We start from the raw sequence: 17,002 nt of genomic DNA, 5'->3' as shown, positions 1-17,002 counted from the left end.
AGAAGGGTCTAGGCCCAAAACGTCAGCCTTCCTGCTCCTCTGATGCTGCTTGGCCTGCTGTGTTCATCCAGCTCTACACCTTGTTATCTCACTGTTATTCAGGTCACTGTATTTTTCTTTTGGCAAGACATTGTTCTAAGGAATTTTATTCCAGTTATCAGGTACAGGTGTGACTGCTGTGATTAATCAGATTATGTGAGGAAACTAATTCATTACTTATCAGTGTTCTGACTGTCAGGTAAACTTACAGCAGATAAGTTATTTGACTTGGGTAAGGCCTGGGACTCCTGGCCATGTCATCTGGCCTGTGAAGTGAGTGCTAACTGTGGCTTCTGGACTGTTATACTGAGATTGCAATTTACTGGTTGTAGTACACTGGTGTATGTAGAACAGGATTCCACATCTATCTTTCTGCCCAGGCTTAGTTCTCAATCTCTGGACAAAGCCAATTGGAACCAGAGTGCTTGGGCGTCATGAAGGAGTTAGAGGGTGATTAAATTTGCAGACAAACACCAATTAATTTACACATTAAAATCCAGAGACCATATTTTGGAGAGGAAGTGGAAGGGGGGAGGTGTGGCAAGGGGACAGTTGACCATTCAGATGTGTCTTGGTGGCTCTTGCACCACCTTGAAATGTTGAAACAAAAGCTTGGGAGCATTAATTTTTGAATTTCTCTAGATAACCAAGCATGTGACTGAATTCCACAATGCTCTGAACATTTTCGTCTTGTAGTGGCCATACTTCTTGGGTCCCTAGTAATGCATTAGGGTTAAGTGAACTTTGGTCCATTCACAGCAGCTGTAATTTTTGCTGTTTTGTTTTAGCTTGGATCCAAACCATCTAATGTAATACAGACTTGAAGTGGAAGTGTCATGCCTCTGGCTAAGCTGGTAACCTTCCCACCAAGCCATGTGCTACATGATCTAACTGGCTACACTCTACTGGACAAAGCTATCCCTAGGGCAGGGACAGCTTTGATTTCACATATTTGACTGAAGCATATGTTTATAGTTTGATTTAAGTCTAAACCTGATCGGGTAATGTCAAAATTGCAAAGTCCTTAGTTGTATTTCACCCTAAGTGCTTGAAATTAAAGGACAAAAATTGCAGAATCGTCTTGCTTTTGACCACAACTTCATTCAGGCTCTACTGTGATCTTATCAGGCATTTTACTGCACTTTGTGTTGATTGAGTATTTTCAGTATATACTGGACTAAGAATTTCCCTGGAACAAGGTTGTCATTCTGCAAATGCTGTCTAATTCAGTGATTATTTTGTGATCATCAGGTGTCACAAAAATAGAGTACATACACCTCGCCAACACTCTCCAAAATGAAAAACCACACCGTAAATGAATGAAGCTATATGGTTTTAGGTGCTTTACTTCACCCTAGTTTTGCTAGTGTTAAGTAGAGATCACTGGACCTTGCTGGCGTACTGCAGAGATCCAGTTCAGCTCCTCCTGATAGAAAGAGCAGTCTAACATTGGCATATCTTTGCAGACGTACAGTCTCCTCAATCTGCAAGGCTGACAATGTCCATTTACAACTGGATGCACCTGATAAAGGGAGAACTACATGACTGTTATTGGTTGCACACTTGTAAAGTGAAAGCACCTTTTTAACAAAAAAAGCAAATCATCTACTTTCTTCCGGTTTCAGAGCTCAAGAGAAACTTTGATATTGAGTTTAGTACCTTGCAGTAAAATAATAGTGTAGAAATTTAGACAAAATAATCTGAGAGTAAGGGTTTATAAACACACAGCAATACATGTAATCCATCATTACTGATCCATCATGAAAAGCATTTTCCAGCCTTTCCTAAATATTCTTCATTCAGAGAAAGAATCCACTTGGCTAATAATGGAGGCTATTGAATAATTGAACAGCCCTTGGCGTAAGTTGAGGGTGTTCAATGTGGAATTACCTTGCATGTTCAGATATACCTCCGCAGTGTGCAGAGTCCTTATTTAAATGAGCAGCTGAGTGTGTTTTGTACCACAAGGTCTGTTTCATTTTAGTGAGAAACTGTTCCAGTGATATCTGTGCTGCTCAGTCACGTTCATCAGACGGACAATTTGCTGTCTAACCAAAAATATTCAGGTCAGTGAACTGGCCATAGGGTCACAGCCTCCTGGGGGCCCATACACCACCATGCGGACATCTGCATGCGTGATAGGAAGATGGTGGATGTTGAGCCTGGCAACTGGGAGACAGTTGCTGTGACCTCTGAAGGCTGTCTATTTAGAAGAACACAGGAAGAAGTGAACAGAAACGAACAGCACAACTGGCCAAGCAGAGGATTCAGAAAGGGGAAAAAGAACAGGCCGGCAAATCATGCACCTTCTCAACCTACTGGTGATCTCCATCTCAAATATGGCAGAGGTTGCCTTGACGAGTGGGTCTCCTGACCCACTGAAGCTATTGCAGTTGACCATCATGGCACAAATCATCTGAACATGTGGAAGGCTGCCACTGAGAGATTTAAAGTTTTGATATTTAATTTGGCAAATGATTAATAATTCCAATACTCCCATCATTAACATGTTAAATATCTTGCTGCTGCAGAATTTCTGTCTTTACCTGAGTTCCTGCTATCACACAGTCAACTTTTCCATTACACTTATAAATTCCTTTATCTGTATTTATGAAAATTTTGTAAGTAAACTCATTTATGTGTGCAATCTGGCTTCTGAATTCTTGAAATACACTCAGGATCCTACTTGGAGTTGTTTCTCATCTACCAGGTCTTTTTTCAAACAGAGTATCTAAACTAAAGGAACAAAATAGATGTATTTATTGAACTTATTTAATTTCATCATTTTAATCTTTTATTTGGAAGGGTTCAGTCTCAAACAAAAGCCTGTGCTTGCAATTGCTATTTCAGCTCAGAGTTGTAATGCTGTAAGTTGAATTTGAATTGTGCAGTCTGTTTAAGTGTACCTAATTTTCCCAGATGCCATTTATGTATCTTATGGAAACATCTAAACAAAACAAATAGAAGTAAAAGACAAAAGACTGGGGTGCAATTGTCTGAACCTTTATTCATATAAAATTTATATTGAGTTAAATAAAGCCTAATGCATGACTTCCCAAAGTCAGGGATCAGGATCCCAAGTGAAGGTACAAACTGAAATTATGAGGTCCTGAGCTCAGCGGCAACAGTGGTTACCATGGAACTTTCCAGTTAAAAATAGCTGCGCTCCTGCTTTAACAGGCCCCTGCTCCTACAACCTCCCTACTCCGTGCTTACGGATCCCACTGAGGGTTTGCAACAACTTTCAATAATATGGGGTCACAGTAGGAAAAGGTTTGGGAAGTATTGGACTTGGGCCTAAAATTTCCAGCACTAGGCACATAACCTTGAATGTTGTACTACTTCAAGTGCTCATCCAAGTACTTTTTAAAGGTTGTAAGATTACCTACCTCAATTACCCTCCCATGCAGTGCTTCCAGACCTCTACCATCCCCTGGGTGAAAAGACTTTTCCTCAAATCTCTTCGAAATCTCTTACCTTGAAAGCAGAAGAGAGACCTTAACATGAGAGGTGACAGGGAAACATCAGGTCAGGTAATGGTGAAACCATTTTCTCTGACTCTGCAATTCACATGATGTTGAGTGTAATTGTTAATATTTCCATCATAAACAAATACACGCATTTATAATGGAGTTGCTTATGTAAATATGAGAGTGCATTTCTTAAAATCTGCACTTTGAACCAGAATTTGGTCATGTGGGCTAATAATACCTTGTGTGGCCTGAAATCAGAATTCTTTTGATAACAGTCCTATGAAGTACCTCAGAACGAATTTACTACATTAAAGTGATAACTATATGAAAATTATCATCAGTTATAAAGTTTTGTTTGTATAGATGCTGTAATGTTGCTGTGAATGATAGTGTGTAGTTATAGCATGACATATACGTAATTTCCCTTAAATGTGCCATAACGGGTAGAATCCAGTAATGTGAGATATGAGCCAATCCCCTTCCGCTTTCCAGCCTAAGATACGTGCAGGAAGGCCCATGGTCAACCTATCTACCGGTGCTAATTGATGCCTTTAAGTGGCCAAATAAGCACCTCTTCCTGAGCTGCTGGGATTAACCGAGACTTGCTAATGGAAGCAAAATGAGTGGGTGCAGCTTTGGTAGCTGGAGGGTGATATCTGATTAAGGTCATGGACGTTGAGCAGGGGAATGGGAATCGTATTCACTGTCCTTCTCACTGAAACCTCTCTTGCCAGGGCTCTCGCCCTGCGAGATTCCCTCTCACCACTTACCTTTGATTTGGGTCCTGAGACTCTTGGTGTGCTCAACCATGAACAGCCACAGCCTCCACATGGCATTGCCGAGCATGCGAGCAGCTGTCTTTGGCCTGCAGTTTCTGATGAGCCAGACTTTCCAGCCGACAGATGACACACCCCACCTAACACCATTGGAAGTTTCCATCTTTGTATTTTGGTATTTCCATTATAAATCCAAAATGAATATGGAGACCAATACAAATCGGACTTCCAATCCTGCTCCACTGTAAGACCAATGGCCTTCACTACTGCAATGTCGTAGGAAGATGGCTAATACACAAAAATAATGTAATTATTACCACTGACGTTGAATGGAATGGACCTCAACAAAGGGTAAGAAAAGATAAATCTTCCTTATTAGATGTACACCATTCACAAAATATCAACCATTAGCTATGCTGTCGGCTGAGGGACCCAAACCAGAGACAATAATCCCAAGGCCAGTTTTTGGGGGTGGTGGGGAGAGAAACTCTGGTTAATTTTTTTTTATGATCCTCATAGTCAATCTGACAATGCTGAAAGAGGATGCTGTATCCCATCGTTAATGTTCATTGCCATTACCAGACAACTCCCTTCTCATAACTGGACAGATCCTCCCCTTAGGAACCTGCTTTGTTTTTAAAGAACACTAGTGGATTCCATGTAGGAGCAAATTACTGCAGATGCTAGAATCTGTACAGAAAACAAAAAAACGCTGGAGATCACAGCAGGTCAGGCAGCATCCATGGAGAGAAAGCAAGCTAATGTTTTGCATCTAGATGACTCTTCTAAACTCACATTAGGTGCTTTCTCTCCATGGATGCTGCCTGACCCGCTGTGATCTCCAGCATTTTTTGTTTTCACTAACAAATTCAAGCCCACCTCAGGTTTTGCTGGTCCACAGAGCTATAGTTCTGCAAAATAAAAATTAAACCTGGCTCTCTGATGTTAATTTAGAAACGTTGCCATTGCTTTTGGAAGATGGGCGAGAATAAAAACCTTGTTGATCTGCTCAGGTGGATTTAAAAGAACCCATCCCTTTGGTAGAAACTTTAGATGTTCTTCCAGTTTCAGAACCAAGATTTCTCCCTCGACCAGCACTTTCTAAAATATATTTTATTTTGTTCCTGCACCTGTTGTGTATATTAGATTAATACAAGGGAGAAATAAGACATAGGTACAAAAGAAAGCTCTACTGTCCTCTAATGATTTTCTACTCATTCAGTGCTGGAGTTCACACACTGCAGTAGTCTGTTACCAGGATCTCTGAAATCTTGTTTGTCTGTGGCCATACCCCTTTCCCACAAGTAGCTAAGCTCAATCCACACTTTCTTCACCTCAAAGATTGACGTCTCAATTCATCTGTTTTTGCTGTACATCTGGTTCTCTTTACACCTTCCCACTCCACCCTTGCCAGAACTCCCTGGCCCATGGCTTCCTGGACCCAAGTGAATTGACTTCAAATTTTCAAACCCATCTCAGGTCTTGCTTCACCCTCCGTGACCAATCCTCTCCAGCTGCACATCTTCTTGACTCTTCTTGCTGACACAGGATTACAACTCATTCCCCACTGCAACTCTGCCTTCATTAGAAGCATTTGACTACTATGATATGATACTTTGAAATGCCTCCAGAAATCCCTCTACCTTTGCCACTTTGCTCCATGATTTCAAAAGTCACCTTTAAAAATCTTCCCTGTATGCATGTCTGTCTTCCCTCCCACTTTTAAAATTAATTATCTCCACTCCCCTGCTTTTGTCTTGTTAAGCTTATTTCTTAATGCAGTGCGACAAGAAGTGAGGTTAATGTCTGCATAATAAAATCCAGGATACAAAAATAACCACTTGTAATGAGCCAGTTCACCTTTTGAAAATAGCTTTTGTACATCAGACATTGACAAAGCTTGCAATCTTAATCTTGTTAAGGCTCTTGTTAATTATTTAACAGTATGAAATGTTTTATATTTAGCTGTTAATAGTTACAAATTTAAAATGTTTAATTTAAATGCTGGTTTGTTTTTTGAACTAAAGTACAATGGAACTGAACCTTTATTTGCTAGACGAGTCACCAGGCAGGATCCTTGTAATAATTGTGTGTAATGAAGTTCTGATGGGACACTGCTTGACTTCATACCTATCAGTTTGGACTGCTTTAGCTCCACGTAATTGCTGATAAAGGAAGGTGAACTGAGACATTTGTTATCTATTTCAGATAAGAGTTCTTTCAATGAGACTTTTGAGTGTGCAGTGTTATTCAATCAGTTGTATTATAGTAAAAGTCCTGAAACATAGAATAAAATGCAGTATGTGTATACTGCAGGAGAAAGATCCCATAATTTGTGGACTTGCTTTTTCCACTCTGTTCTGAAAAGTTTCTTTGCATCAATCTTGTCAGCAAACTTGTTTGTCTTTGTAAAGGACTGTTTTAAACAAAAGCACAATTTTTCTTATTCCATTCTGAACTCTTAAAAAGATGAGACATTGTCTTTCTGTTCTTCTGGGACCAATAGAAAGTTCAGTTTGTGCAAACAAAAAGCTCTGCCTTCATTGGTTGATGCTGCCAAAAATATATTGTTCATAACTTGTGTCTAACAGGCTATTGCATAGGTCAAAATGTTTTAGAGGATCACTTCAATTCAGTAACACTGATATCTCCTATAATTGAATCCTATGCTCATTCCACTAAAAAGATTTATCTTTGTCGCCCAATATCTATTCAAACAATAGCATAGCACAAACAGAGGAAACCCTTTGTTCCAGAAACTGCGTGTCTTAAGTTTTTATATGCCTCCAAGTGTGTTTCATTATTAATTAAGTGGCAGACAGCCTGCCATTCATGAGACAATATCAAGTCTAAGGTAACAAATTTAACAAACAGCACTAGTTGTTTTGTAGTACAGAACTTGAGTAATGCTGCAAGAAGACACATTTTCATTGAATCCCCACAGTGTAGAAACAGGCCATTCGGCCCATTGGATCCACACCGACCCCCTGAAGAGCATCCCACCAATGAAACAGTTGCATACAATAGACAATACAAATGCAACCATGGCTCGCTGGTGTTGAAGTGTGTGAACGTTTCGACTGCAGTGCCAATCGACTAAATTGCTTGAATTTGAATAGAGGTTTTTATTGCAGTCATGCAGACAAATGAAGACCAAACTGCATCCAATGATTCAACCCGCTGCAGCTGTTTGAAGTTTCTTTTAAAACTGAAGAATAAGGAAGGACATTGAATTGCACTGGACTGATATTAATGCATGTTTTCTGAGGTGCTGAGAATATACTTTGATTACATTCTTCCCATGTCTCTATAATCTATTTCTCTCTAAATTCCTTATCTTTAATCTTTTGCTCTCTGCTTTTGTTTGTCTCTTCCTCTTTTTTTCTATTTTTCTCTCCTCCCCATGTATCATATTATCAAATTTTAACACGCCAACTGTTACAAATTCTTGAGGGTTTTCTGTAACGGGTCTTCCTTTTTAATGATAAAACTGCAATGTAATGTTTTATATTGTTCATTTTTCAGCAGTTAGTGCATTCCAGTGCAGTTTCAATTAAGAACTGAAATAAGTTAATATATGCGCAGTTTTGGCAAGTGTCCAGATTTCAAAGCACACTTCAGTTTGCAGGTGTGACTTGACAGGTTTCATTTTACAGTCTTCCCGTGTGAACTTGTCGTGTTGAGGGATATTGGCTGACCTATCCCATAGTTCATTACATGCATTCTGGTGTATGTGTCTCTATGATAAAACCCTGAAAGGTGCTCACAGTCCACTATCTCTCACCTCAGTTTAAACAAGCTATCTGATAGTGATCAAACCACTGTTTCTTATCACTATGGCAAAATTGATGGCAGCTTGCCAAAGTGTTGTTGGAGGTAATGTGATACAGACTGTGATTGAGTTTTTTTGACCTTTTTTAATGATCACTGTGATTGCTATAACAAGCTGTTAGTTTTAGTTATCTGCAACCACAGACTCTTAACTATCTTGGTTTATGAAGTCATCTAAGCAACTCAGTGCAGCCTTGTAGTGCACTTCAATCTATAATGTAGCATGAAAGCATTTGCTACTGTTTTGCACAGCCTTAAAAGCTGTCATCAAGAGCCACTGTAAAGTACATTTCAACCAGGCTGTTAGAGAAGGGAGCAGAAAAAGGGTATACTTAGAGTTGAGGTAGCTATTAAGAAATTGGTAGACTGAAGAAAAAAATGCTGTGACTATTGCCAGATATCCCCTATCTATGTACAGATACTAATCTCATTAAGGTATTTAGATGACACTTTAAATGGGACCAGAAGCTGCTGCAGGTTCTCCGTTATTTTTAGTTTATATACCGAGCAGTCAAAATGGGTGGTTTTGTATTTGCCCGTGTGAACCTGTCATCCCATGTTGCTGTGTAGTGACATTCATGTTGAAGGAATAACAGCTGTGCCTTGAACACTGAATTTGTGGTTCATTATATTCAGTAGAAAGGAGCTGATCTTTTTTGGCCAGTACAAGTTTCATTTGAGGTCATTGGAGGGGTTCTTGCTGCACCTCACTGACTCCCTACCTCAATCCTACACCATTCCTTGTGTCCAATTCTAGCCCAACCTTATCATTGATATCTGACAAAAGGCTAGCATCCCTTGAACCCATACCATCTTTGAGAAGCTGCTGTACACCCAGACAAACTTTAGCCCCTCACCAGCAGCATAATGGCACAACAGCTGTGAAGCCACAATACCCATGTGAAGAAAAGATACACACCTATAACCCTATTCTCTCACCCTAGTTGTTGTTTAACCACACAGCTTAGCTGTCTTCAGATTCATCCGAGTCCTGCTACTTTTTCCCCAGTGCCCAGGGGTCACCCACATATTGTTATTGTTCGGTAGGTGAACACCACTGACAGGCAAGTGTTTGGTCAAGTCCAATGATGCATTCCTATTGACAACCAGCTAAAGCAAACACAGTGGAAGTGAATCCAGGCTGCAGTTCGCCCGCACAAAGCAAACGAGATGCAGGCATCTTGACCTTGACCATTTGTGATGGTCTTCTGCATCCAGCTCATATCTATTGAAACCGACTGTCAATCAGGTTCTGTCTCTCCTGTAGTACCTGATGCACCTGAATTCTGTTGTGCACAAGGAGACCTTTCTCAAGTTCTATGTTATCTACCTCCTTCTCAGAAGACTGCTGCTATTGCAGTGGCTCCTCAGCATCCATCACATCAGCTCATTGCCTATTCTAATTGTGCAAAACACAGCTACCAATAAGACACAACACACACTCTCCAGACTATACAGAAGACCTCTGCCTGACCAGTCCAAGCTGTGGAACTGGATCTCTGTCAGGCCTAGTGTCTGCTCCACCACAATCCTGTTCGCAGCATGCGAACCAACTTGGTGAATGTACTCCAATAATTGGTCGAGGGGCCAAAGTAATCCCTCAAAAAGGAGGGTCTTCTGTACTCTGACCCCCTTCCCGTCCCAGACACGCATCTCCCATTCAATTTCTCATTGCATTGATTAGACTCCATCATCATACTTGCATGATGTGTGTTGTAATGGTATTACCCTCATTACACAGTATTCTTGGCAGCCCCATAAATGATGGGACACCGTTATTTAGTATTTGCTTCTTTTTAAGTCATTACCACTAACTCTGCATCAACACGGTGACAATGTTTGATTAGCCAGTACCAATACAATGGTGCAATCCACCTTGGAGTATGTTCATCTGTACACAGTGCAAATGGGTGAAGAAATGTTTACAAATTAAACGTAGCTGGAGTTTGCTTCATGGTTTTGGTCCTTCAAAGTCACAACATCCAGCAGACATAGATCCTGAGCTTTTGAGCATTGAAGTTTTACTGACTCTACACACCCGTTGCAGTGTCTGAGTCATTTTTCAGTGCATTTCACATCCAGAGAATGACAACTCATGGTAGGGAATGCATCTCATGGTGGACAAAATTAACACTAGGTCCTGCCTCACTCCAATTATGCAACACAAGCAGATGTACATACATATACACACACTTAAAAAGTACCATAATGAGGATAATAGAATATGCAGTTTAAAATCCTGAGGGTGTTCTTCAGATGTTAGAATTTAAGCAGTGACCACAATTGGATAGGGATGTCCTGGATCATCAACAGCCTTGAGTATTGAGATATCTTTGATTTCTTGATATTCAGATGTTTCTCCAGCATGCTTTGTCATTGAGCTTTGTTCTTTGTCACTGAACTTTTGTTCTTTGAGTGAGCAGAAGAGGAGGAGAGAGCTACCTTCAGTTACTGTCACAAATCCGCCTCATCCGCTCTGCTATAGCAAATGTTTGAAAGACAATTCATTTGTGTATTCCTGTGTCTGTGTTTATTGTCTTCAAGCTGGATAATTGTAGGCAATGCGTTTATATCTCTAACACGTGAACCTCTCATAAAAGTGTAAATCGAATAACAGATTTCTTCCCACCTGGGTGGATTCAGTCACTTTCGATAAAAATGCTAATTTCAGTTTTGACTGGTTCTTGTTTATTGATGGTTTCCTGAAACTTAGCTCAACTTGTGGTCAAGGGGCAGCACGGTGGTTCAGTGGTTAGCACTGCTGCCTCACAGCGCCAGGGACCCAGGTTTGATTCCAGCCTCGGGCGACTGTCTGTCTGTGTGGAGTTTGTACATTCTCCCTGTGTCTGTGTGGGTTTCCTCCAGGTGCTCCGCTTTCCTCCCACAGTCCAAAGATGTGCAGGGTAGGTGGATTGGCCATGCTAAATTGTCCATAGTGCCCAGGGATCTTTGAGTTAGATATGGGGAATCAGGGGTAGGGAAATGGATCTGGGTGGGATGCTCTTCGGAGAGGCGGTGTGGACTTGTTGGGCCGAATGGCCATTTTCACACTGTAGGGACTCTATGATTTTATGATTAATCACTGAGGTAACTTTTTAAGTCAGTGTATTTTTTTTAATATTTGAAATTATTTTCTCCCAGCTACTTGCCACTTTACTCCATCAGCTGCTTGCCACCCGATTCCCTCAGCTACTGGCCACCTTAACCTCTCGGTCACTTGTCACCTTAATGCCCCTCACTTTCTGTCAGTAGCACGTCAGAGTGTTTGGGACCTTTTAAGCTGTGTTTCCTTATTGGAAAATAGCAGTTATTGCATGGCTTGGGGTATTGCTGCACTGAGATTCACTCCAATGCTGCCTGTATGGTTGACTGAACTGTATCTGTTGGGTAGATCCTGTATAGGAGGCCATGCCTGGAAAACCTTGGGAAGATAAGAAGGTGCTGTTTTGTTTGGTCTCGGTTGAAATAGTGATTCTGACCCAGATTGGAAGAATTGTGCCATCTATTGATCATTTAAAGGAGGAAGTTTACAAGTCCATAACTTTCATTGCAAGCCCAACTTCCTTAGGGTGAATCTTTGGCTAACAGATGGTGAGCTTGGAGGTGGGAGAGCATTTAATTAGTTGGGGTGGTGGTGGATCTCACCCCCGCTGCCTCCCTGCCTCTGCTTAAATTGACATCTGGACAGGAAAGCCCATGGCTGAACAATTGAGATCCCCAAGTGGACAAGTAAAGACATCTTAACGGCTTCAGCCTGCTGCCGCTAGGATTAAAGCAGCTGTCAGTGGGCCTGTTGCCGGGCAGGGTGCAGCATTGACAGTACCCTTCAGGTCGTTTCTTACCTGGTGAGGTGGCGGGTGTTCCTCTATCAAAGGCAGTCAGTGCCTGATGGAGGGACTCACTGGGCAGTGAGCTTTGCTCAGACACAGACATATATACAGACACGTGCACGCGGATACAGACACACATACAGACATACACTCAAAGAGATGCGATTGGCAGCATTGGGCAGCACTTCGTCCCACAGGGTTCTGATTCTAAAGGAAGGCCCATTGTGGCCTCACCACACACTAATTGGCAATTGGTTTGGAGAACTATCCTTGGAAGAGGCGACACGGATCACTTGCCTACTGTGCACCTACCAGTTGAGACCCTCCAGTTGTTCAATATGATTCCACCCCTTAACTCCATTGGCAAACAGTTATCCATTTGCATTGTATCAATTGTGTAATTTTCGGCACTTCGGTTGTTCCACAAAGTGTGGAATTTTATACTACAGGTCTTGTAACAGATCTCCATGACCTATATTTGCTTATTTGTAAAGCTGAAGGAACTGGTGAGAAGGAGGCGCACAGATGTATTCCAGGCAAATTTTAGGAATGCTAGTGTCAATCTTGTGACACAAAGCACTGGCTTATTTATAAATACTACCTTTGTGATATAACAATGCACAGAGGAACATGGTGGCTGTGATTACTCATATTAGCAGCCCGTGCTATAGAGTCAGAATGAATACATGTTTAAAATCTGCTACATCAGCTGCAAAATGTGAACTGGGCCAAGCAGTGAAGTGTTGAGTGAAGGCTTTGTTGTCTCTGAGAAGGAAATAAAAATGGTCAAACAGAAGTGTTCTTAATGGCTATAGTGAAGTGCAAAGAAAGGTTTCAATGGAAATTGTGTAAATATTAACTGTTTGAAAAGAATTTGTAAATGTAATTATTCAGTTGTTAAATGTTACAACTTGCTGAATGGGACTATCTGTATGTCCATAGTTGGCAGCACTTTGCCTAACAGTCCAAGAAGCTATGGGTTTGACCCTTGCAGCAACCACTTGGTTAGTGGTCTCGCTTCTGAGTCTGAGGTTTGTGGGTTCAAGTCTTGGGCACAAAAATTTAGATGCTCCAGTGCACTAATGAGGGACTGCTACATTGTCACTGATATGTGAAGCATTAAATTAAGGTCCCATCTACTCTCTCAAGTGTATGTAAACACCGTATGGCACAGTTTCTAAGGAAAGTAGAAGAGTTATTCCTGGTGTACTAGCCCTCAGTCAATTTCACAAATAGATTAATCTGGTCACTTTCCCATTGCTGCTTGTCAGAGTTTTAAATGTGTACACATTTGCTGTCACGTTTCCCACATTACAGCCTTGATTACACTTCAAAAGTAGCTTGTTGGTGGTAAAGCACTTTGGGATATTCCGTGGTCATGAAAGGCCATGAGGCCAAAGATATCAATGCTTGTCTTTCTTTTCTCATAACAGGAATTCAGCGCTTAATCTAGATTGGCATTCCAGCACTGTTCTAAGGGACTGCTGCATTGTGAACCTTCGGTCGAGATACCAAACCCTTTCTACTCGTTCAGGTTTATGTTAATGATCCTATGTTACTCATTGTAAGGAAGAGCAGAGAATTCTTCCGTGGCTTAACCCTCCAACAGCCAGCACCATTGAAACATTTTTGTCGAGGGGAATACTAGTTTATAATGAGGAAATGTTGATTGCACCGTACTGCATGATACTTGGCAATCGTTTGTTATAAGTGCTACTTAGCAATAACAAACAAAAGGTTAGAATAGTTTAACCTGCAACACTTTTCTCCGTCATAATGAATTTCTCCAATTTATTGCTTCTGTATGTGAGGATTTTTTTCTTATTTAAATTGAACGTTTTAATTCAGGGATCCATAGAATTGGAAAAGTGTCTTATTTCAAGCCTAGGATATGTGGAGTCTCATTCATATGAGCCCAGCGGCTGTTCTAGTGGGATGCCAAGCAGTTGACAAAAGGTAGCCTCGGGCTATATACTCACCGCTTGTTTCACTGCTGTTGGTTCCAGGGCTGAAGACATGGGGAGTTTTCTTGCATATTTGTTAGAATAATAAAGTGGGAGAGTGCTGTGAACAGAATATGTAGCATTTTAAATAAATCCTAACTACATGGGCTCTGGTCCTGAGGTCATTTTGTACTGACGGAAAATTCCTTGTCTATTAAGTATGATTTGAAAAGCTTCCAAAACTTTGCTTCAATGAAGTTGAGGCAATACAGCTATCACTGTGTGGTGTTGAATTTCATTCTCTGTTGCTCGCACTGTAACACACGAGCACTGCTCAAACAGTCTGAAGCATAACATTTCTTTGTTTTTGATATAAATTAGTACAATGTGCATTTTGATTCTTGGTCTCACACAATATTAAGCAATATATTTTAACAATACAAATTGACCAGAGGGTGTTGTCTGTGCAAATCCACTTCCTTTTGATGCAAGGAAACAAAGTATTTAAAGGGTTAAGTCTTTCAAAAGAAGCCAAAAAGCCAATCACTCCGACTACAACCTGAGGCACTTGTTAATAAGGTCTGTGACTTCAATTGTTACCAGGTTTCTGAGCAATGTGTAAATCCTGCCTTTTTTCATGAATGACAATTAGAAATATATCGCACTCAATCTGTTTTCCTGAAACCATTCATAAAAATCAGATGGAGAAGCCTGGCCAGTACTTTTCTGGATGCTGGGGTGAGAAGGGTTGGGAATAAGCAACAGTAAACTCTTGCCCCCGCCCTCTTCTGTCTCTGCAGTCATCGATGGTCCATTTGTTGAGATTATGAGAGGATTGAGTGCTTTTTGGAGGGCAGCTGGTAAAATTACTTTGACACATACTGGGCTCCGAGCCAGTGCTGGCCTTGATTCAGACATTGTCTTTCCCCTCATTGAACTGTCAGGACCTAATTCATGGAAAAAAAAAGTCAGTGAACTGGCAGCTCTGTCAGAGTGTTTCTCTTAGCCACGGCATGCAGAAGTCAAATGAATTCAAACTGCGCAACCAAAGCCTTTCTTTTCTTAGTATAACATTTCTCCTGACGTGAAGAGATACAGAGATACACAGGTATTTGTCTATCAGTTGGCAAAGAATGAGAGATGTGCAGGCAAGTGTTTTCGAAGGAAAAGCATTTTACTGTGTGAAATTGAGTATAGGATGTTCCGTATTATGTTATACTTGACATGCTGGTATGCTTACAATTAAGGAAAGTGAGAAACAGCATGAATACTTGATGGAATCTAACTGTAATTTGTTTCTTTCAGCCACAGCAAGAGGTCCAGAAGAAGCCTGCTCAGGTATGTGAACTTTTATTGTCTTATGAATACTCAAATAAGGATTTAAGTCAAGAGATATCAGGAATAGGGGAGGTGATGAGCCTGGATTGCTTTCAAAGTTGGAGTTAATAACAAGGACATGAGCTCATGTGGGTTTCCTAATCTCAGCTGTCTGAGGAAAAAGTGATAAATTGTATAAACATGGGGACTACATGGAAGTTCATGGAGGATAATGTAAATCTTACACTACATTCTGAGGAATCTCTTCATTTTCCATCTGTTTCCTCTATTGTATCCTAACAGATGTCTTTACCACGTGGTAGTCTGGATCAGTTTTAAAAACTTCTGATCTTGAAGTAGACTTCAGGGTTTCTTTAGGTTACACATGCATGGCCCATTACTCGAGCTGGCCTTTTCTTATGCGGGAAGACTTGGCAACTGGAGTAGAAAGAGAGAACTTGATCCATAGAATTGTAGTTTGAGGTTCACATTCTTGTCAACACAGCGATGATAATCCAAATGACCGGACAAGTCAGGAAGCCTCTTTATAACATATCCAGCTTCTAAAGGAACATAATGTTCAGTTAAGAATCTGTCCAAAGCGCGCACAGGACCGGAGCAACATAATGTCTGCATTAATTTCAAAGCATCAGCATTACTACAATTTCTTGGCCGTAAGCCATAAGCCATATTACAGCACCAGCAATTCCGGTAAAGCCTCTATAGACTGAACATTTGTCTGCCATATTGAGAATTTCACTTGTCTCTTTTAATGGAACATTTTCTGCTGGCATTAGTGGTCACTAATTTCTGCAAACAAGTATACAGCTGATGTTTTATAGGCGTTATTTAATGCACTTGGTGAACTGGCAAACTGTTTAATTATGTCGTCCCTTACAGTCAATCCTGACCTTGTTCTTATCCAGGAGCCACAAATGCACTTTCGAGCAAGCATTGCTTGATGATATTGAGCAGCAGAGACCCTGGCCCTTCCCTCCCACCAAGATGTATCATATTGAAGCAAGTATCTGTTTATGGCAACTAAGCAATTAGGGGTGCTTAACTTTAGCATGTTTAAAATTGATTTGCTGCTTTTTTCAATTTTGTTTAGCCAAAGTGACACATGGAAATACCATCACTTCATCCTAGAGTCTCCAAACCTAGTCTCCACAGATTAGATTTTCTGTTTGTATAGCACAAAGTGCATATGCACTCCCTGTAGGAACACAATTTGCCAGTGCACTATTGATCTTTCCTCTGCTTGACAAGCAGAGATTATTCTAGTCATTTGAGCAAGTCCCCTGTGACAGACCTGCCTCTCTCAAGGCTCCATTAGTGAGCCAGAGTGGCTGGTCAAATATCAAAAGTGCCCTCAAATCTTATTTACCTATTTACAGGGTCAACAAAAGAATTGTACTCCATCTGGCAAGTCCCTCGTACTAATGTTTCTCAATCCCCTCAAATATGTATTCAATTTTCCCACATTATAGGTCTCCCTAGGCACTCCATTCCACATGTTCACCATCCTTTAAATATAACCTGTTGGAAGTGTCTTCCTCCTAAGCATGGGGCCTGGATAGAGTGCATGGGAAAGACCTATTTCCCATAGCAGGAAGGTCAGCAAGCAAGGGACATAGATTTGAAGTAATTGGTAGCACGATTAGAGTGGAGCTGAGGAGCAACATGGTCACAAAGAAGGTGGGCGTGCCACTGCCTGAAAGGTAAATAAAGGCAGAAAATCTCCATTGCATATAAAACAAAACGCTTGGATATATATTTGAACTGCTCCACAA

The 17,002-nt window shown here is 40.9% G+C and overlaps 1 protein-coding gene across 1 annotated transcript in view; it reads left to right on the top strand.

Annotated features, from left to right (window-relative positions):
- The window catches only part of hmga2 (high mobility group AT-hook 2), a 137,554-nt gene that overhangs the window by 96,068 nt on the left and 24,484 nt on the right, over nt 1-17,002 (top strand). The window contains exon 4 of the mRNA XM_020528333.2: nt 15,198-15,230. Within this exon, the coding sequence (XP_020383922.1) occupies nt 15,198-15,230 (33 nt within the window). The remainder of the gene's footprint in view (nt 1-15,197; nt 15,231-17,002) is intronic.

Source organism: Rhincodon typus, chromosome 18 (assembly GCF_021869965.1).
Source record: "Rhincodon typus isolate 14 chromosome 18, sRhiTyp1.1, whole genome shotgun sequence".
NCBI lineage: Eukaryota > Metazoa > Chordata > Chondrichthyes > Orectolobiformes > Rhincodontidae > Rhincodon > Rhincodon typus.
The sequence above is the reverse complement of the archived record's forward strand: the minus strand, read 5'-3'. Positions and strand labels throughout refer to the sequence as shown.